This window comes from Podarcis raffonei, chromosome 17, assembly GCF_027172205.1.
Source record: "Podarcis raffonei isolate rPodRaf1 chromosome 17, rPodRaf1.pri, whole genome shotgun sequence".
Lineage (NCBI taxonomy): Eukaryota > Metazoa > Chordata > Lepidosauria > Squamata > Lacertidae > Podarcis > Podarcis raffonei.
In genome coordinates, this window is record NC_070618.1 from 22,017,972 (window position 1) to 22,039,898 (window position 21,927).

General features: G+C 45.6%; 1 protein-coding gene across 1 annotated transcript; it reads left to right on the forward strand.

Annotated features, from left to right (window-relative positions):
* The first annotated feature begins 2,705 nt into the window (after positions 1-2,705).
* On the forward strand, positions 2,706-17,370 carry AK3 (adenylate kinase 3). Its single transcript, XM_053371142.1, has 5 exons — positions 2,706-2,936; positions 11,893-12,012; positions 13,101-13,273; positions 15,623-15,741; positions 16,949-17,370. The coding sequence occupies exons 1-5, from the start codon at positions 2,783-2,785 to the stop codon at positions 17,070-17,072; spliced, it is 690 nt and encodes a 229-aa protein (XP_053227117.1). The 5' UTR covers positions 2,706-2,782; the 3' UTR covers positions 17,073-17,370.
* The last annotated feature ends 4,557 nt before the right edge of the window (positions 17,371-21,927 follow it).

Genomic DNA, 21,927 nt, shown 5'->3' on the forward strand with positions numbered 1-21,927 from the left:
AGTGATGGGAATTGCTTCATTGTCAAGGAGTTATTCCAGAAGTCTTGTTTCTTGAGTGTTCATCCTAATTGGTAGAGAACTTTGTGTCAAAACAAGTGTTATCCCACTCTCTCTATTCCCCATCAATATCCTTATCCCAAGAAGTCTAGTATTTTGGGGAGGCAGATTCGTTTTGCAGGATTTCCCATCCCAACCAACTGTAATTGTGAGACCTGATATTGCTGGGAAGTGGTTGAATCCCACCCAAAAATAGGGACAGCTTTGACGTGCCCATTCTTTCTGCCTGCAGGGAAGTTTCTAAAGGTTAAAGACCTCTGTCAAACATTACATGGGCATCTAACACACACTGTAGCAAAAGATCCACTCAGCTCTGCTCCAAAGGGCTTGTCTGCTAAAAGTGTACAGAGAAAGAAAGAAGAGAGATTGTCAAACCCAAGAAGGACACAGGACTCCTTCTGATAGCACTTGCAGACCTGTTTATTGAGCACTCACATAGATTTTGTCTGCAAAAAGTTTGCAGGGAAGTTGCTCTCTGTTGACTATTTATTGAGCATTGATTCCGATTTGTTTGTTGGGAGGTAATGCAATGTTGCATTTGAACGTGCGGGGATAACATATGCTTGAAACAATTTCCCATCATTTTCCTTATCACAAAAAGTCCAATTTTGGGGTGGAAATGGGTTTGTCATGCAAGAGCAACAGATCAACTTTAGTTGCTCCTCCCGAATCTGTTCTTATGTGATCAAATTCCACCCCCAAATTGCAACAGTCTGGAAGAAACCATTGTTTGTGTTTTTAAAATTACACACACACACACGCAATGTACAAACTTTAAAACACACACAATTGCCTTTTTAAAAAAAATCTGCCTTTTACATGAGTCTTGAGGTAATTTACAATTATACCATAAAAACAGAGTGGGGTGAGAGGATATTGGAGAGTTTGGGGAGGCAGGTGAAGGCCGGGAGATAATTGTTTTGATGAAAGGGAGAATGGATGAGCTAATGGTTACAATGGATGAGGGAGACACAAAGTTGCATGACTTCATTACATCGCTGGTCAGAAAGGTTGTCAAAAATAGAAACCTGAAATGGATACCGACAATTTCCGAATTTAATCAGCAGCTAACATTGCATTAACAGTCATACGCTGTCCGCCTACCCCAAGGTGAGATGGCAGAACTTGCGTCCCACAAATCATTTCCTCCCTTTGGCTTTAATTGGTCTACTCCATTGGCAGGCAAACTAAGGCCCTGAGGCTGGATCCGGCCCAATCGCCTTCTAAATCCGGCCCGGGAATCCACGTGTTTTTACATGAGTAGAATGTGTGCTTTTATTTAAAATGCATCTCTGGGTTATTTGTGGGGCATAGGAATTCGTTCATTTCACCCCCTCCAAAATATAGTCCTGCCCCCCACAAGGTCTGAGGGACAGTGGACCATCCCCCTGCTGAAAAAGTTTGCTGACCCCTGGTCTACTCCATTCTGCATGAACTGGTTTGTGGAAGACAGCCAGGAGAAATGAGTGCTTTGAGCTTCTTGCATCTAGAGATCTCATTCCACAAAGGCCTAAATAATAATAATAATAATAAAATCAATAGGGGGTGTTGGGAAGCACTAAGCTAAAATAAGCAAGTGGGAAGAAAATTCCCAGCAATCAAACAAAAACAAAAATGACAGCAAATAAATCGAGTGTTGTGCTGCAACACCATGGCATGTATTGTCAAGTTATCATTTGGAAATCTTTGCCTCAATCCCCCCCCCCATCTTGCAGTTGGTGGGGAGAGAAGAGAAACTTAATCCCTTGCGATCCTAAAAACACACATTTCCTTTTTTATATATATAATAAGTTTTTATTAAATTTTCTTTTACAAATTGATCAACACAACAATGTTCTCAAATTTCCAGTTTTTGTACTTCCACCAGCTCCTCCACCAATCATCCATATTTTCTATTTGTTACGCATTTTCGATATCTTATATTGCCAATTAATATTATCCTTTCATCTCTATTTCTTTTTTACAATACACCTTTAACTATCACAAAGCCTCTTTAAAACCGACTAATGTTGTCTGTTCATCACATATGTTTTTCAGATAATCCGTAAACTTTCCCCAGTCCTCGATGAACTTGTGATCCTTTTGGTATCTAATTTTCCCAGTCATTTTGTCCAATTCTGCGTAATCCATAAGTTTCATTCTCCACTCTTCAAGTGTCATTTCCAAAGGATTAAGAGAGAGATATAAGAGGCCTAACTAGTGGAGCATTTTCTCACAGTGGCCAACCCGATGTCTAGAAAAATGCGCAGGAAATGAAAGCAATAGCAGAGGCTGGATGGCCGCCTGCCTTACACGATCTCGTGGAGATTCCCGCATTGCGGAGGTTGGACTAGATGACCCCGGGGTGCCCACGATTCTTCGGTTCCTCTTTTCGATCCTTCTGGTGCGCCCTTTCTCTGCGTGAGAGGGAGACTGGCACAGAGAGAGAGAGAGAGAGAGAGAGAGAGAGAGAGAGAGGGGGGGAAAGGGTTTTTTTGGTGCGGTTGTGATTATTATTATTTTTTGCTCTTTCCAGGCAAACGGAAAGGCAACTCCAGCCGAGAGGCACGACGCGGCGGGCGGAGAGCGCCGCCGTCTCCACGGCCCTCCTCTTCCGACGGGCGAGGCCGGCCTCCGGGGCGGGAGCAGCGGGAGGAGCCGCCCCTCCGGCGGAGGGAGGAAAGGCGTCGCTGGCTGGGCAGCCGGAGGAGCCTCGGGGAGCGAACGGAGCGCGCTTGGCTGGGCGATGGCGGCGCGGCGGGCGCTGCTGCTGCGCGCCTTGATCATGGGCCCTCCGGGCTCCGGCAAAGGCACGGTGTCGGCGCGCATCGTCCAGCACTTCGCGCTCAAGCATCTCTCCAGCGGGGACATCCTGCGCGACAACATGAACCGCAAGAGCGGTAGGCAAGGAGCAAATCCTTGGTGCCAGCTGCCGGGGGCCCTGGGCGCACGAGCACCCACGAAATCCCCCACGAATGGCACAGGCGCACCTGCGCATTTCGGTGCCGGGGCCATGCACGCTGCAGGGCACCCACGGCCTCAGGCTCCCACGGTCGCGGGTACCCAGGGTCGCGGTGCCAAGATGGCACACTTGGTGCAAATCATGCCCGGGTGAGCCTCACCTCCCCCCCCCCCGCGCGCCTTTCCCCCGGGACTGCAGACCACGGGCATCCAAGGGGCCGTTGCAAAATTAGTGAATGTTGTCGTTTTGCCCAAAGCAAGGAAGGCTCTCCCCCTCCCGCTGCCTTTTTGCCCCCTGGCATATTGCTGGGATGCGCCTTTGCAAACTCCACGAGGAAGAGAAGCGGAATTTGTCGCTTTCTCTCCCCTCCCCTCCCCCCTCTTTCTTTTTTGGCTGCGTTTATCATCCTTCTGGCAGGCAGAAATTCGGCCGGTAGGGAGGATTTCCTTTCAATGTTGTTGTTGGGGTGTTTGCCCTTACTGAGAGCTTCCACTTGTACGTTTCCGAGCACAATTCAAAGTGTTGGTGCTGACCTTGAAAGCCCTAAACGGCCTCAGCTCACTATACCTGAAGGAGCGTCTCCACCCCCATCGCTCAGCCCGGACACTGAGCCCAGCTCCGAGGGTCTTCTGGCGGTTCCCTCATTGCGAGAAGCGAGGTTACAGGGAACTAGACAGATGGCCTTCTCCGTGGTGGCACCCGCCCTGTGGAACGCCGTCCCATCAGATGTCAAGGAAATAAGCAACTACCGGTATCTTATTTTTAAAAGACATCTGAAGGCAGCCCTGTTTAGGGAAGTTTTTAATGTTTGATTCTGTACTGTTTTTAACACTGAATTGGGAGCCGCCCAGAGTGGCTGGGGAAACTCAGCCAGATGGGCGGGGTATAAATAATAAATAATAATGATGATGGATTGCTTTGAAGCCATTTCTGCGCCAGGTAATGGTCATTTTAGCCCAACAATTCCCCTCCACCCCACCTGTCCTTTATTTTGCCAGAACAGCCCTGTATATTTTGCCCAACCCAAAGGTGGTGGCTACCCTCGCTCCGTCGTACCAGCAGCTATGGTAGGAAGAGGGGCGAGAGATGTGCAGGGGGTTGGACTAGATGGCCCTTGGGTTTCCTTCCAACTCTGCAACTCTACGATTCTGGGTTTGTTGGTGTCGGTCGCTGTGCTTGGGTCTTTTGACTCATGGGTGCACAAGCACCACTATGGAGCAAACAGACGCATAGGCAACCTTGTGGCACAGGTGGGAAAATGGATTGCGTTCCTCTGGAGGCTCAGGGCTTTGGCATAGTGCGATCTCCTGCCAGGCTCTCCAATGCCTCCTTGCAAACTGTTTGCTTGGCCCAATAGGGAGTGCCGGATTTACGTATAAACAAGCTATATAGGGACGCGGGTGGCGCTGTGGGTTAAACCACAAAGCCTAGGACTTGCCAATCAGAAGGTCGGCGGTTCGAATCCCCGCGACGGGGTGAGCCCCCGTTGTTCGGTCCCGGCTCCTGCCCACCTAGCAGTTCGAAAGCACGTCAAAGTGCAAGTAGATAAATAGGTACCGCTCTGGCGGGAAGATAAATGGTGTTTCCGTGTGCTGCTCTGGTTCACCAGAAGCGGCTTAGTCATGCTGGCCACATGACCCGGAAGCTGTACGCCGGCTTCCTCGGCCAATAAAGCGAGATGAGCGCCGCAACCCCAGAGTCGGTCACGACCGGACCTAATGGTCTGGGGTCCCTTTACCCTTTACCTTTAAAGAAGCTGTAGCTTAGGGCCCTACTCTCTTTTTTGTTGTTTCGTCATCTTAGTCGTGTTCGACTCTCCGTGACTCCACGAACCAGAGCATGTCTTGGAAACACTCACTTTCTTCTCAAAGCTTCTCCTTTTCTATGTCCATGGAGTTTTCTTGGCAAAATACTGAAGTGGTTTGCCAGTTCCTTCTCCACGTGGATCACATTTAGTCTAAACTCTCCACTATGACCTGTGTGTCTTGGGTGGCCCTGCATGGCATAGCTCACGGCTTCTCTGAGTTATTCAAGCCCTTTCGCCGCGACAAGGCAGTGATCCATGAAGGGGCCCACTCTCTTGGGGGTTCCCAAAAAAATGTAAAGGAAAAAATCCTGGATGTACATTTCCAAAATATAAGATAGAAAACAAATAAAACCTACATACAGCAACAGTGTTTTGTGTTGTGTAGGCTCCTATTTGTTAAGTGCCAATGGCTTTAGATACCAATTAGGTCCATAAATTAACATATAGCATATATTCAACATAAAAAACAGCGACAATTTGTTGTTGACAAAGGACAGCTGGACATAGAAAGGGCCCTATTACCTTCAGTGGCTTAGGGCCTCATCAAACCTAAATCTGGCCCTGCCAATAGGTGAAAGTTAAAACTGTGCCAGCCATGGGGTGTAAATGCAACGACAGCGTTCTCTTTAGAGTGGCACCCTTGTGTGGCATCCTTGCCCCACTGGGTTCATGCATTAATGCAGAAGTGTGCTAAAGTGTCAGAAAAGTCCTGTTGAAGTAGACCAGAGCTCCCCCCACCCCTCCTTCCCTCCACGCAGCTGTCCAGGCAGCTAATAAAATATGTACCAAGTCTTTTTTCTGCGTAGAAGTTGGATTTTTTTGCTAAAAAAATTAGTCAAAAATTGGGGGTTGTCTTATACATGGACGGTGAATACACAGGGGGTTGGCTCTGGCCCTGGTTCCTACTCTTGTGGTGCCTGTCCTGTGGAATGCCCTCCCATCAGATGTCAAGGAAATGAACAACTATCTGACTTTTAGAAGACATCTGAAGGCAGCCCTGTTTGGGGAAGTTTTTTATGTCTGATGTTTTATTGTATTTTAAATATGTTGTTGGAAGCTGCTGAGAGTGGTCGGGGAAACCCAGCTAGATGGGCAGAGTATAAATATTATATTGTATTGTATTATATTATATTATATTATATTATATTATTATATTATAATAATATTATTATAATCTCAAAAAGCTCAACAGCTTTGGCCAACTTTTTTCAAAAAAAATCTCAATAACCTTGGGTGTCCTACCCCCAGTAAGCTCAAAGTTGTTCTGTTTGATGTTTAAAAGATGGATTTCTTAATTTGGGGTTCAAAAAAATAGGGGTTGTCCTACACATGGGGGCATCTTATACGCAGAAAAACATGGTAATGCTTGTTCTGCCAAGGCAGGAGTTCTTCTTGTTAAATATCTTGTGTAAATGGAAGTGGAACGTTGCTATGGAGCTATTGCTAGCTTTGTGATTATCATTTGTTTTTAAAGTGCATTGGTTTAAAGTTGCTTCTATGTTGTAAGCTGCTTTGAGGACCAGGTGGCAGAAAAAAAGGAGAGTATATAAATCTAACCCAGCATTCAGTTTCCAACAGAAGCTGGTTGAAAGTTTCTTAGAAGCTCGCCAGCAGAACATGGAAACAGCAGTCCTGGTTGTTGTGTGTGGCATTCAAAAATGTGCTCATTCTGGGATTCCATTTATCTTTCCTGGTTCCTAAGTGCTGCTATATCTGTCTTCTGTTATTTTAGTGCTGAAGTTTAAACCCCCAACCCCAGTATGTCAGGTTTCAGGACTTGAACCTGTCTCTCCAGTAACTATTTGGAAAGCACACTGGTTAGCTAGTTGCTGTGTTTCTGAGGTGCTGAGACAGTTCATAATCTACTTTAGAAAGAGGCATGAAAAATAACCCTGAGATGGTTTTTGAATTGCATTGTGTGTTACTTTCCCTTTCTGTGCGAAGGGTGAAGCAGCACTGTTTTTTAAAAATATATTTTTATTTGTCATTTTATTATTATTATAACCATTCAAAACATGTACGTAACGCAACAAAGAAACAATAATTAACAAAACAGAGAAGAAAAGTGACTGCAAAATATAAATGTTAATGCAATTGTTTCAGTCTTGCAATGTGGATGTATACAGTACAAAAGGTTTGGTGCATTGTGGATGTATACAAGCCCCAGATTTTACTGCCTTATCCCTTACATACCCTTGAGTGTCTGCTGGATACAAAAATGGCAATCATGGATCTATTAGCGCTTTGTAATTTGCGCTTAAAGGTACTCGTTGGCTTGCTTTGCATGTAGCACTGAGCCAAAGCAGCTTGCTGGTGTCTACAGTTACAAAAGTCTGGTGCCTGCTGTCGCAGGAAACCGCCCCCCCAATCATTCAGTTTGTACAAACTTCACACACACTCACACACTACATACACCACGCTTCTGTTATAAATTCATAGAAAATCAACCATACATCGGATTTGCACTGTTCCACTTTTATTTTACTCCATGAAGGAAGGACTACAAGATGGGGAAGGTTTGATACAGGGCAGCCATAATCCCTTGAGCATACTAGCACATACACAGGAGCCCTGCCCAGTTGCTATGCCGACCCTGATGGTCCTAGACAGAAGACCATCAAGATCACAAAGAACTTGCATATGGGAGTGGATTCAGCACAGACTGAAACAAAGGACAATAATCAGCTCTTCCCTCTGGGGGCAGGAAACTGCAAGCTCCCCTCTGTCACCTGGAAAGTACTCATGGGGAGGGGGAAATGGGGAACCAGCCAGGTGACAGGACACTCAGGTTACCAGCACAACTCCTTCCTTAACCCCTCCTTTCTGTGATGTAGGTGTGATGTATTTGAGGGGTGGTCTTAGGTTACACCCCTTCTGTGATGTATGTATGATGTTTCTGGGGGTGGTCTTGATCTACAGGGTGGCAATTTCAAAAGTCTTTATAAGGCCTTGCACACCATTTTTCTGGGTCCTTCCTCTCTCCTGCAAGTGAGGGGAGCACCCTGTTGCAACAGTTCAATAAAGGCCAAGCCTACAGGCTGCTGTTTTGCTCCAAGTAATCCTGGTTGGTGTCTTTGTTTTTGTCCAAGGGAGCCCTTGGATTTTTCCGTTAACACTGCCAAGTGGTGGCAAAGAGTCCATGGGGTCTCAGCCACCCACACAGGGTCTGTGCCCCTTTGGAGAATAGAAGACACGGTGGAGACTGTGGCCCTTTAAGAAATACGGTTTATTCACCTATTTACACCTTCCGTCTCCTCATGCTGCTGGGAGCTAAGCTATGGTTTGGCTTTGTGTTGCATCCCAAAGCAAGCTTGTGGTTTGTCTTGCTGCTGTAATAAATGAAAATCTGCCCTTATTCCCTTATGGGGGACACAAGAGCCCTTATAGAGTCCTTTGTAGGTTCTCCATTGGTCGGAGAAAATAACAGAGGCCAACCAGAGAATATTGAGAAGCAAAGCAGCTGGTAAGCCTGATCTTTACTGAACTGTTGCAACAGGGTGCCCCCTTCACACACAGGAGAAGGAGGACCCAGAACCTAGGTGTGCCCGCCCTTATATAGACATTTTAAATTGCCAGCCCTGGAGTCCAAGACCACCCCCAGACACATCATACCTACATCACAGAAGGCAGTTTACAGCGGAAATCTGAGTGTGTTGTTTATCTCCTGTTGTTGTTTATCTCCTGTCTGGCAGGTTACCTGTTAATGCTTACTTGATTGGATACCCTGGGGGGCCTGGCCAGTCTTTTGTAATGATAAATACTTAGTTCCTGAGCCAGGTCACAGGCTCACCCTATTCATACACAGACATACCCTTAAGACAGGATTTGTGAAGGAAAAGACAATGGGGAGGCTTTTCCATTTTCTTTTGACTTTGCAGAGAAAACATTTGGTCAGTTTGGGAGCCAAAATGGCTTCATGGCTGTTTTCCTGTGCTGCTTCAGACATGTGGTTTATATATTTATGTACGTGTTTGCTTGGTACATTTATGAACATTTATTATATATATAAGACCTTAATTTTTTTATTTCACTGCAAACAAACAATGTTTGTTGCTGCAAACAAACAAAGAGGACTGCTCTTGGCTTACTGCTCATGGTCTTGTTTGCAGGATACAAAGCACAAACCCAGGTTCAGACATAACACCAACCTCATTTGCAGCAAGCCTTGGTTTGGCATTGTTGTAAACAAAAATTGCCCTTTTCCCTTATGGGGTATCCAAGAGCCCATATAGAGTCCTTACATGGGTTCCCTATTGGTAGGAGAGAATAACAGAGGCCGACCAGAGAATATTGAGAAGCAAAGCAGCTAGTAAGCTTGATCTTTATTGATCTGTTGCAACAGGGTGCTCCCCTCACCCGCAGGAGAGAGGAGGGACCCAGAAAAATGGCATGCAAGGCCTTATAAAGACTTTTGAAATTGCCACCCTGTAGATCAAGACCACCCCCAGATACATCATACATACATCACAGAAGGGGTGTAACCTAAGACCACCCCTCAAATACATCACACCTACATCACAGAAAAGGCGGTCTAAAACAGAAATTTGAATATGGTTTTTATCCTGTCCTTGTTTATCTCCTGTCTGGCAGGTTACTTGATTGGATTGCCTGGGGAGCCTGGCCATTCTTTTGTAATGATAAATACTTAGTTCCTGGGCCATGTCACCGGCTTACACCCTATTCAAACACAGACATATCCTTAAGACAGGATTTATGAAGGAAAAGACAATGGGGAGGCTTTTCCACTTTGACCTTGCAGAGAAAATATTTGCTCAGTTTAGGAATCAAAATGGCTTCAGGTCGGTCTTCCTGTGCTGATCTATGTATGTGCGGTTATGAACATTACCATATATCTAAGACCTCAAAATTCCTATCACAGCGTAATGCTGTATGTGAACTCTCACCCTTTCCCCCTGCTCTGGCTAGTTAAAATCTCATGTGGTGCTGAATAGCAGGCACCTAGCCCTGTTCAAATAAACGTTGCTACCCTTTGCAAGTTCATGCAAGTTAAACATTCATTTGTATTGACTCTCAGAAGGCCAACATGCCTGTCTATGCAGATATCCCTTCCCGGTGCACCCAGTGACTTTATAGGCAATTCCCCTAGGAGTTTACAACTGACGTGGGATAAAGTTAAACCCACACCATGGATGGAGGGGGAAGGCAAGGCAGATATGACACACAGTTTGCCGAAGAAGTGGACTTTTAAAATGTAGTGCCTGAGGCCTTGTGCCAAAGAACCGGGGGGGGGGGGAGCTGCTTGGTAGATGTAAGGGTAGAGATTAATGGTTGCTGGTCTGGAATGGTGTAAAGCAAAATAATATTCAGGCCCAGTCCCATATGCATGCACCTGGGAATACAGCTGTGCTCAAACTATGGGACTCTTTTCTCTCAAGGAATTTTGGACACTGTAGTTTAGCCCTCGCAAAGTTATAAATCCCAGCAGCCCTTAACAAACTACACTGCCCAGAGTTCTTTGAGGGAAAGAATGTGCTTTGAATGTGTTTTAAAGGTGTAGGGAGTACAAAGTCCTGTCCCACTGAGAACAATGAGGTTTTTCTTCTGACACATGTAGAATTGCCCTGTAACTGCAGTCAAAATGCAAAGGTTTTAGTTATGGGAAATGAGAGAAAAGGAAGGCGAAAGAGATGTTTATACTCTTACACAGCGTTCAGAATTTTCTGCCATGGGGCCACTTGTGACAAGTGAAAATGCCTGGGCAGCCTGACAACTCCACCATCTGAAGGTGCATGCCTGGGGATCCTTGGATCTTGGCTGTTTTTACACACTAGTGTGCAAGTAGATAAATAGGTACCGCTCCGGCGGGAAGGCAAACGGTGTTTCTATGCACTGCTCTGGTTCACCAGAAGCGGCTTAGTCATGCTGGCCACATGACCCGGAAGCTGTACGCCGGCTCCCTCGGCCAATAAAGCGGGATGAGCGCTGCAACCGCAGAGTTGGTCAAAACTGGACCTAATGGTCAGGGGTCCCTTTACCTTTACCTTAACACATCCTGTAGAATTCTATCCATTGTATTTTATCTGCACAATCAGAATGAATTTCAGGAACCCAAAAGTCATATTGAAAAATACGTCTTTCAAACTGTCTGCCCCAAAAACAGCAACTAGGCATTCTGTTTTGGTGACTGTAACCTTGGCTTAACGGGGCTTTTGGCGCCTAGCTTATATATCTGAGTTTCTAACACTGCTCTTACACTTAAGTTGTCAGAGGAGGAACTGATGAAAAGATATTGCAGGTGATAGAGACAATCAGCTGAAGGCAACTCCTGAAAAAGGGGGACAAGAGGTTTTTGGTTTTTTTAAAATGGATCATTAGCCGGGTGACGCAGGGAGTAAAATATTGAACACAGCTGCGTTCCTAAGGCTGCAGTCTTAAGCCTGCATGCTGGGAAGTCTGTCTCATTGAACTTGGTGGGACTTGCTAAGTTAATGTTTTTAGAATAAAGGTAAGAACACACACACACACACACACACACACACACACACACACACACACACAAAATGGCTACGGAAAAGAAGAGCTAGCAGACCCCGCTGAGGGAGAAACCAGTTAGAGGGAGTGCCCTTGTTGAGCAAATACAGGCAGAACACTGGTTGCAGAAACTAGGTTGAAAGTGTTGAGACTGTTGAGCTCAGTGATGGGCTTGAAGAGTTTGGGAGATGGGAGATTTTGTTGAGGAAACCTGAGCAGATATTCCTCAAAATTTCTCCCATGTCACCTTTTCCTTTAATTTGGTTTTAAAAATATCAGCCATGCTACTTTAACTCAACAAGAAGAGACTGGAAAGGTGAAGAATTAATTAGGACTAATTATTTTGAAAACAGTGTGTATAATGTTTGGAAGAGGTTTGTTGAGCTTGTGCCTCCTTGCTGTCCTCCTGAACGGGCCATGCATGGCTCTCTGGCAGAGGCCTGACTCTCTAGAAGCGACTTCTCTCCCCTGGTATTTCTCTACAAGTGCTTCAAATCAAAAGCAGAAAATCCAGAAACAACTTTGGGCAAGTTGTGTTGTCCCACGTAGTGTTCTGATGACTTTTTTGTTGTTTTTGTTTTGTTTACTTCCACAGAAGTTGGTATCCTTGCGAAGTCCTATATTGATCAAGGCCGACTGATTCCTGATGACATTATCACGCGGCTGATGCTCAGTGAACTGAAAAACCTGGAGCGAAACAGTGTGTTGTTGGATGGTGAGAATTGGACAGTAACATCTCTGGCAGGGCTGTGGAAAGTCCTCTCCCACCCATCCTTGTGTGGATGGAAACTATGAAGTGGAGAGGAATTCTGGAGCGTTTAGGGCAGACATAAGGGCTGCGGCTCAGTGGAAAAACCTCTGGTTTGCAGTCAGAAGGTCTCTGGATCTCCTGGTAGGGCTGGGTGATATATTGATATATCGTCCTAAACCGATGCTGGTAGACAGCAGCTTCCTATGTTCCTGATTCTTGTGGGATGTGATACATAAGTAGCAGTCAAGTACAACATTCCTTGTTTTCCTAGAGTGGACGTGCAGGAGAATGTTTGTCCAGCCAGTCAAAAACTTCCTGTTTCTTCCTGGCTGGGACATACTTCCTTTTGCATGTGACTAGAGGTGGGTGTGACCTTACCTGTCCAGGTAACAACATCCCTTGTTTTCCTAGAGTGGACATGCAGGAGAATGTTTGGTCCAGCCAGTCAAAAACTTCCTATTTCTTCCTGGCTGGGACATACTTCCTTTTGCATGTGACTAGAGGTGGGTGTGACCTTACCTGTCCAGGTAACAAAAGGGCAAGTCACGCAGCACACTCCCTCTCTTTGACTTCCTCCATCGTTGGAGCAGCTTTTTTCTAGAAATACTCTGTTGTCTCTCAGCCAACAAAAGACACTGGGATAATCCCCGTATGGGATAGACTCAAATGTATATACTTTGTAACTAAGTCTGCCTTCAGGGATCCAACTGTGAACTGATGATGTGAGTAAACTTCTTTTATATGCTTTACGCAAGAATGTGGTGTGCTTATTCTTTTAAGAGAGATATAAGGAAACTTACCAGGAACCTAATAGTGAGAGGCTTACACAAGCTGCAACCAGCTATCTGCTGTGTGTTTAAAAGGGGAATGTAAAACTCTGCTAAGTAAAGGAACTTGCTAGCGCAATTTAGGAAGGTTGTTAATAAACAATATATCCTCTCCTGCCTCCCTGAACATCCCCACAAGTCTCAGACTTGGGCGGGAGTCATTGCCTAGCTATTTCACAAAGGCACCTGAGATTTCTACAAGGGCGTTTCTTTTCTTTGTCACAGGCTTCCCTAGGACTGTTCCACAGGCCGAAGCTCTGGATAAAGTATGTCCAATAGATACGGTGATTGACTTGGATGTGCCTTTTGAGACAATCCAGCAACGCCTGACTGCCCGCTGGATCCATCCTGCCAGCGGCAGGGTCTACAACCTTGAATTCAACCCTCCCAAAATCCCTGTGAGTGATGTTTGCTTCTAGTCCAGCACTGTAGGAACAAATATCCCCCCCTCGCCAACCTCTTTTTTCTGTGTGCCATTCAAGCAAGGGACTAAATGCTTGGGTCACCCTGTATCTTCTTGCAAATGCACTAATAATCTCTACTGTTCCTTATGGTTATGATTGTGCCACGAGTAGCAGTGGATCTAAAATAATTCTTACTAGCTGGGAATGCTTGAAACTGACAGCGCTCCTGCTTGTTGTTGTTTAGTCGTTTAGTCGTGTCCGACTCTTCATGACCCCATGGACCAGAGCACACCAGGCACTCCTGTTTCCCACTGCCTCCCGCAGTTTGATCAAACTCATGCTGGTAGCTTCAAGAACACTGTCCAACCATCTCGTCCTCTGCCGTCCCCTTCTCCTTGTGCCCTCCATCTTTCCCAACATCAGGGTCTTTTCCAGGGAGTCTTCTCTTCTCATGAGGTGGCCAAAGTACTGGAGCCTCAGCTTCAGGTTCTGTCCTTCCAGGGAGCACTCAGGGCTGATTTCCTTCAGAATGGATAGGTTTGATCTTCTTGCAGTCCATGGGACCCTCAAGAGTCTCCTCCAGCACCATAATTCAAAAGCATCAATTCTTTGGCGATCAGCCTTCTTTATGGTCCAGCTTTCACTTCTATACATCACTACTGGGAAAACCATAGTTTTAACTATATGGACCTTTGTTGGCAAGATGATGTCTCTGCTTGCTAGGGGTTATTAACTGCAGGTGGGAGAATCGGATCAGCATATTTGTGATCGGTACTATTTGGGAAAACAGAGTGATAATTAGCTGATTACCAAATACTGTTGATGCTGCAAGTAAGTAAGTGCCTTTGTCAGTCTGCTATAAAACAGATGAGCTGCATGGGTTCTACTGGTTAATACAAACCGACTATATGTATGTTTGTTCCCCGAAGCTCAGTGCTTATTGGGATATTGCTTAATGGTAAAATAACATGTCCTGAGGAAAGGAGATTGATGCTCTGGAAGCACCTGACACCTGATGGTGGAAAGTGGAGAACAAAATTCAGACTGTCTATCCCGCCCCTCCCACCTCAAAAAATACCTGTCAAAGCTGACAGTGGCAAACATTTGGCCAATGTACAGATATGAATGGACTGATACTGTAAGTATTTTTAATAGGTGATCGATGGCTTTTAAATTTTCTAAAAAAGCAAAGCAAAACAAAACAGGTCATTCCAGAGGTATCTGTGCAATGATACTGGATTAAGACCCAGTCCCTCCTTTAGCCCTTTACTTTGCCACACACAAGAAGGGGCAAGATGTGTATACAAACATCACACACACAGGGTGACCATTAAGCTACAAAGACGGGGGTGGTGGTGGAAATCAGACAAAAGTTTTATTGTTCAGGTGATTCCATGTTTTAATGTGGTACTGTTTCTTGCATTCAGCAATCTCCTTGCTCTATGTAGGTGGGGCCAGAGTTTTATTGTAATGGCCTATAGCTAAATACAATAAAATTTGGCTTTACTTGAGCAACAGCACCAGTTTTATGAGAGCAGCTTTTGAAGTTTGGTTTGGAAATAGAATTTAATATGTTCCTGTTATAATTTCTTTAGAGCCATCAAAACAAAATTCACCGGGTGAGCAGAATTAATCCCTTTCACAGTAGATAAAGACAGAGACCACATCCACAACATGCCACTTTAATAGTCATGCCTTCTCCAAAGAACCCTGGGAACTGGAGTTTGTTATGGGTGCTCAGAGTTGTTAGAGACCCCCTGTTCCCCTCACAGAGATAGAGTGGCTTAACAATCCATCTCTCTTCCCAGGAACTCTTGAAATTGTCGCCCTGTGAGGGGAACAGAGGTCTCCTAACTACAGTTCCCAGCATTCTTTCCCTAAATGGCCTCAGCCCAGGATACCTGAAGGAGCGTCTCCACCCCCATCGTTCAGGCCGGACACTGAGGTCCAGCGCCGAGGGCCTTCTGGCGGTTCCCTCCCTGCGAGAAGTGAGGTTACAGGGAACCAGGCAGAGGGCCTTCTCAGTAGTGGCCCCCTCCCTGTGGAACGCTGTCCCATCAGATGTCAAGGAAACAAACAACTATCTGACTTTTAGAAGACATCTGAAGGCAGGCCTGTTTAGGGAAGTTTGTAATGACTGATGTTTTAATGTAATTTTAATATTTTGTTGGAAGCCGCATAGAGTGGCTGGGGAGAACCCAGCCAGAAGGGCGGGGTATAAATAATACATTATTATTATTAACTTTGGGGGAAGCCATTACTGCGTAACATGGCGTAATTGTGTGCAGGTGGGTCTAGAGTGAAACGGCATTGTGCCTGAGACTTCTCCTTTCCCATAACCAGGGTTGTGATGATATTACTGGAGAGCCACTTGTCCAACGGGATGATGACAAACCGGAAACAGTTATGAAGAGGCTGAAATCTTACGAAACTGAAACCAAACCTGTCCTGGAATATTATCGGTAAGCTCCTTACAGTCGTACCTCAGGTTACAAACGCTGCGGGTTGGCCGTTTTCGGGTTGTGGACTGCGCGGAACCAGGAAGTACCAGAATGGGTTACTTCTGGGTTTCGGTGCTCGCACATGCGCGGAAGCACAAAATGACATCACACACATGCAGAAGTGCCGAATCGCGTCACGTGCGTGCGCCGACGCAACACTTTAGGCTGCGAACGCTGCGGGTTGCGAACGTGCCTCCCGCACAGATCACGTTTGCAACCGGAGGTATGACTGTATTTCATTAAGCATCTTCTCTCCCTTTCTCTGTTTCCCACACGGTTTGGTACCTGTGGTCCATATTCACTCCTGATAGGCCTCTCCAGTTTCAGGTAATGATGCTCCTAGCCGCTGAGTCAGTGGCTTCCTGAGCAGGATTTCTAAAGAAACACATCCTGATTTCTATAAGTCATAGCATCCTGATCTCCTTAGTTTGTTTCTTCCTCTTCAGATCCTAGATTGGATAGGGGAGGGAGTCCTTCTGCAAGAGAGTCCTTGAAGAGGTCCTTCAAGACCTCTGAGACTTAAAAGAAGTGTTGCTGGTGATGTAAAAATTGGGGTTTGGCTTTTGCAGCCCAGCTCTCCATGGGACTCTTGAGTCCCCTAAGTCCATGATCGGTCAGAGAAAAATGGATGGAGGCTGAATCCACTGACAAGCAAGGCAGATATTTATTTTTCTGTTGCAACAGAGTTCCCTCCGTCCAAGGAGGGAGAGACCCTGAACAAAAGTGTGCAGGAACCTTTAAAGACTTTTGACATTGCCCAGCCCCCTTAGCCAAAGACCAACCCAAAATGATCATTCATACTTACATCATAGGAGGCTTGCAGCAGAAATCCTGTCTGTCAGGAGACCTGATAATGGTCGCAGATTGCATTACCTGGGCAGCCTGGCCATTCTTTTGTGATGGTTAATACTTTAGTTCCTGAATCCAGGTCACAGGCACATCCTATTCATACACTGGGAAGGCTTTCCCCATTTGCTTCCCTTACTGCAGAGGAATATTTGACGTCATTGGGAGAGTCAAAATGGCTTCAGGATTGCTCTCCTGTACTATACATGGTTTATATATTTAGATATGTGTGCATTTATGAATATTTATACTATATTTGAAACCTTAGGATACTTATAACACCGGACAAACATGACTAATGTATCTCTTGGCTCTTCTGTAGCCGGAAAGGCGTGTTGGAATCTTTCTCGGGAACAGAGACTAACAAGATATGGCCCCACATTCATCGTTTCCTTCAAACCAAGCTGCCTGATATGAGCCAGAAGGAAGCATCCACCAACAGATGAAGGAAGATCCATTACTGTACTGACGGGATAGAAGCTGGTGGCCTTTGGCTAAGCTTCCAGAAATATATTCTCTAATCAACAGTAGAATCATGGAGACCTGGTTGTTGTTGTTGTTGTTACAAATTGAATGTGCCCACAATGACAAATAGCCGACTTGAAATCTCAAGAAATGTCCACATTTGTAACTCTAGTATTTTAATTTTTTTTGTCCTCTGGTATGTTGATTTTAAAAGCGCTAATTTTGTATTTAGATGGACCTGCATTTTATAAAAGTAATTTAATATTAAATTGATTTTTTTTTAACAAAATACAGCTGAAGAATCTCACGGTTTGTCAAAAGGAGGGTCCTGATCTGAAATGAAACATGGAGGATGCCGTTTTACCCAATGTGAACATGCGTGTGATTTCAGTAAAAACATTAAGGCTGTCTGTTTTGGACTCTAACATAGTGATGGGGCATGTGGCTTTTGGGAAAGAGTAATCCTCTTGATGTCCTTTGGGAATTTCAGTACAAGCCACTTATATTCTTACTTGTTTTAAGTTTTGTATGGCCACACAGCAGTAACTATTCCCTGGGTTGCTTACGAAGAAGGTAGTAAAAATACCATAGGCCCTAATTAAAGTTAGTAAGCAATAAAAACGGCAAAAAACCCCTTTCCTCCTAACGGATACAGCACAAACAGTTGACACTTTGTACTGAAACCACTCTACGCCAAAGATTAGTTTTAATAACCCAATTTTTTAAATTGAGCCCTGAAATGAATCGAGAGCCAGTGCGGCCGCAGAAGAGCTAGCACGGTCAAATAATGCTCAGCTCCAGTTAATATTCTTGTGTCCCTGTTTTGAAGTCACTGCAGTTTCCATGTACAGTGGTACTTCTGGTTACAAACTTAATTCGTTCCAGAGGTCCGTTCTTATCCTGAAGTACAATTTTAGCTAATGGGGCCTCCCGCTGCCGCCAGCGCACAATTTCTGTTCTCATCCTGAGGTAAAGTTCTTAACCCAAGGTACTACTTCCGGGTTAACAGAGTCTGTAACCCGAAATGTTTGTAACCCGAGGTGTTTGTAACCTGAGTGACCACTGTATGAGGTGTTGCTGTCTAAAGACGTTGCTGGAGGGTGGGTCATTATGGTCAATCTACCTGCAGCCAGGTGTGGTTGCAACCGGCCTTATCAGTTCAAAGTGTTCAGTGCTCTGGGGGAGAAGTAATTCTTACAACTTCTTACTCAGAAGTCAGGACTGGACTTTGCTTCTCTGATTCTAAATACTTTTATCATTATAAAAACCTTCTATAGTAAGGACTTAGCAGTATTGCTGCATCACCTTGTAATGTGACCATCAGGTGGGCAGAGTATAAATAGTAAAATCATTATTATTATATTACTATTATATCTCTGATACATTGTCTTGTAGTGCCTGAGTTCAGCATTTGTATGCTCCTTTAACTTGAGAATTAGTCCAGATGAGAGTGTCTTCCGTTTTGTTTGCACAGCGAATCCTGCTGCAACATCAGGATAGTTTGCTTGTGTTGCTGTTGTCTCGTGTGTGTTGCATGCACACACACAACTTGCTTCACCAGCCCGCATTGCTGCAATCCTCCTACTTGCATCACACCATTAGTCTCGCTGTTTCATTGTCCTGTACTTTGAACTTTCCACCCCCCAAAAATATGTTCGCAGAGGGATGAGTAAGGAAGGGCAAAGGAGCCCTAACTTTCCAAATAGCAGGGAGCCAGAATCTGCTGGCTTTCAGAATGGCCCTTTGTTGAACTGAATGCACACCCCACATACCAGGGGAATGCTGTCAGCTGTGGAGGGCAGGCCCCCAGGGCCAGCACTAGACAAGGAAGCAGATGCAGAGAGTCAGCAGCCCCCCCCCAAACCAAAACTGATGGACCCTTGCTGGTTTGCTTTTCCTAGGTCAGGTAAATTGCTTCCAGCCAGCCAGAAAAGGGGCAAGGGACTTCAGGCACAGAGACCAAATGCACCCACCAGCAGTGGCATAGCAGCATTTGCTGGTGCCCGGGGCATGCACTTGGTAGGGGCAGGACACAGAGGGTGACTGGAGCCTGCCGTGCCAGCCCAGCCCTTGCCACCAAAGCCAAGTGGGATTGTGCAGCACCGCTTGCCCACCACACAGGGGGAGCCCAGCCAGCTGACACAGCCCTTGGCGGGCAAATCCCCCTGATGCCTGTGGAGAGAAGAGACAGATTGGGCCACGCTGGGGCTGCACCTTGCCCACTTCCTTCTGTTCGTGCCCGCTCAGCATCCGAGCAAGCACTGGCCGGGCAGCCATTCAGCGAGGGAGCCAGGGACACGGCGGTGAGGCAAGGCTGGGCACCAGGGCTTCGAGACCACCGGCAGAAGGCGGGGCAGGGGGATATGAGGATCTCTGCGTGGGTGCACCCGGTTCATGCCCCCCTCAAAATTGTGCACCTGGGGCCACAGCTCCCCTTGTCCCCCCATGCTATGCCCTTTCCCTCCAGACCTCTCAACTCCTCCTTGGCTGGCTCCACACCCTCTTTTGCCTGGCTTGACTGCATCCTTGAACTATGTTCTCATTTGCCTGGATAGAGGATTGTACTGGTTTATTGGGGGGGGGGGATGCAATCCATGCACTGCACAAAGGGAAGTTACATGAGTCGTTCCATCTTCCTTTGCCCCATCCATCACAGGCACACAGAACTTGATAGAGCTTAAAAGTTTGCTATCAAATGAAACATGCATCACAACAAAAGTACACTTTATTAACAGCAAGTTGTATTTTATTTTCAAAACTCGGACAAGACAGTCCTACTGTGAAGCAATATTTTGTCGCATTATTCTCCTATTAAGGCTTTCGAGTTAGCTGCTTTTTTAAAGACGTTACAAAGCCAAACTGTATTGCCTAGAGAAGGGCTCGTCAAACTTCCACAGACTGGAAAAATGTTAAAGAGCTTTTGCTGTACCACTTAATTAAACTTGCTTTGGACGAATGAAAGCAGAACTGCAGCTTACTTTAACGACAAGTGTCTTATTTCTGTTTTTCAAATGAAGAAGGTTGGGTACAATATGTCTGGTTTCACCCATGTGATGCTTTTGCCCCTCTAGCATCTAAGTATTTACAACCCGTCTCAACAGTATTGTGAGAAAACTAGAAATGTGGCCAAATACGCATTCGAATCCCGCTTACATAGAATAGTGGTGGCGGGGTCAGATCAAAGACCACCGCGTATTTTTGCTCCCCTGTTTCTTTTAACTTGGCCCAACCTTTTCTACTGATTCTTGAGTGTTGAGAGAAGGCCAGAATACTGTTGCTTGAGGGCTGTTTCACACATTGTGTTTGAAGCTATGCTCCTGTTTTCAGCCGATTGCAACAGAAACATATTAGTCTGCCCACGTACCATGCCCCTACATTTGTCAAGAAGTAATGATATCTGGAGCTTTTTGAGTGCGCTCGACGACAAATCCAAGTTGGCTTGTGCGTGAAACAGCCCTAAGGCAGGAATGCTAAGCACACTTCTATGGAAGCTGTCTTGGTTTCAATGAACACCTAAGTTTGGAATTGGCGATGTTAATACAAACGAATGTATTTCTCCCATATTTCCCACCCCATTTGACACTTGGAACTACAATACTGCTAGAAATCCCAGGAAAGTGAAATGTGGAAGCCTTGCTGACTGACGCACGTGCTTGAAACACTGGCAAACTTCTGATCGTTTTCAAGTCAAGCGCGATTTACAGAAAAATTCGTACCGGAAGAGTAAAGGAAGAGACATGGGTGGCGAGTTTCATGCTACCCAGACTCTGTATGCAATGCAGATTCTCTCACTTCTGTTGGGTATTCTTTGTTGAAAAGACCGTGTGACAATTATTGTTCAATGAATTCACCGAGAGACCAAGGCAGAGCACAGAAAGCCGCAGTGATCATGCTAGCAGTATAATCAGAATCCTGTCCAAGAACTCAACATATTTGTGCCATGGGAACATTAAAAATTATGCACTAGTAATGGATCGCTCCAATCCCTGCTTAGCTAAAGACAACTTAAGAAAGATTCCACAGGGATCTGTTATTCCCCCCTGTGCCTTTTACTAAGCAAGTGAGTTTTGCAAAATCCACATTGTTCTCCATTTCTGAACAAATCTCACTTTCATCAAGAATTCTACAGACGTCTTGCATTTGGTCACATATTGTTTCCACCTGGTTTGTAATCTTATGTATTTTGTTTGTTTATCTTCTATGCAATTTCATTTTGGCAGCTAACGTAAAGCCAGACCTGTCCTTGTGCAGTTGGTAGCAGTCTTCATCAGGACTTGATTCCAGAATGCACTGTACCTAGGATTAAAAGTACTGCATTGCTGTGGAAAAATGGCATCCATGAAGCTTCCAAAGGAGAAATGCAACCCCAACCCCCTGAAAGTAAGCAAAGATTGCAAAGCAGATGTGCTTGGCTCACGATAAAGGTTCTATACTTAGGCAGGAAAAAACCAGCTGCACACATATCAGTTAAGGAACAGCTGGTTTGCCAATAGTACATGCGAAAAGGATCTAGGGCAGCCTTTCTCAACCTGTGGGTCCCCAGATGTTGTTGAACTACAACTCCCATCACCCCTAGCTAGCAAGGCCAGAGCTCAGGGATGATGGGTGTTGTAGCCCAACAACATCTGGGGACCCACAGGTTGAGAACTGCTGATCTAGGGATCTTGGTGGACCGCAGGCTTAATCTGCGTCAACCGTGTGAAGCAATAGCAGAAAAGCTAATGCTATTCTAGGCTGCATCAACAGAAGTTGAGTGTCCAGATCAAGGGAAGTAACAGTACCATTCTATTCTGCCTTGGTCAGACCACACCTGGAATACTGCATCTAGTTCTGGGC

Excerpts from the sequence above, each read along its gene's own strand:
- AK3 (XM_053371142.1), top strand. The coding sequence starts at position 2,783 with ATGGCGGCGCGGCGGGCGCTGCTGCTGCGCGCCTTGATCATGGGCCCT. Across the intron at positions 12,013-13,100 it reads AAACAGTGTGTTGTTGGATG|GCTTCCCTAGGACTGTTCCA; the intron begins GTGAGAATTGGA and ends TCTTTGTCACAG. Across the intron at positions 13,274-15,622 it reads TCAACCCTCCCAAAATCCCT|GGTTGTGATGATATTACTGG; the intron begins GTGAGTGATGTT and ends TCCCATAACCAG.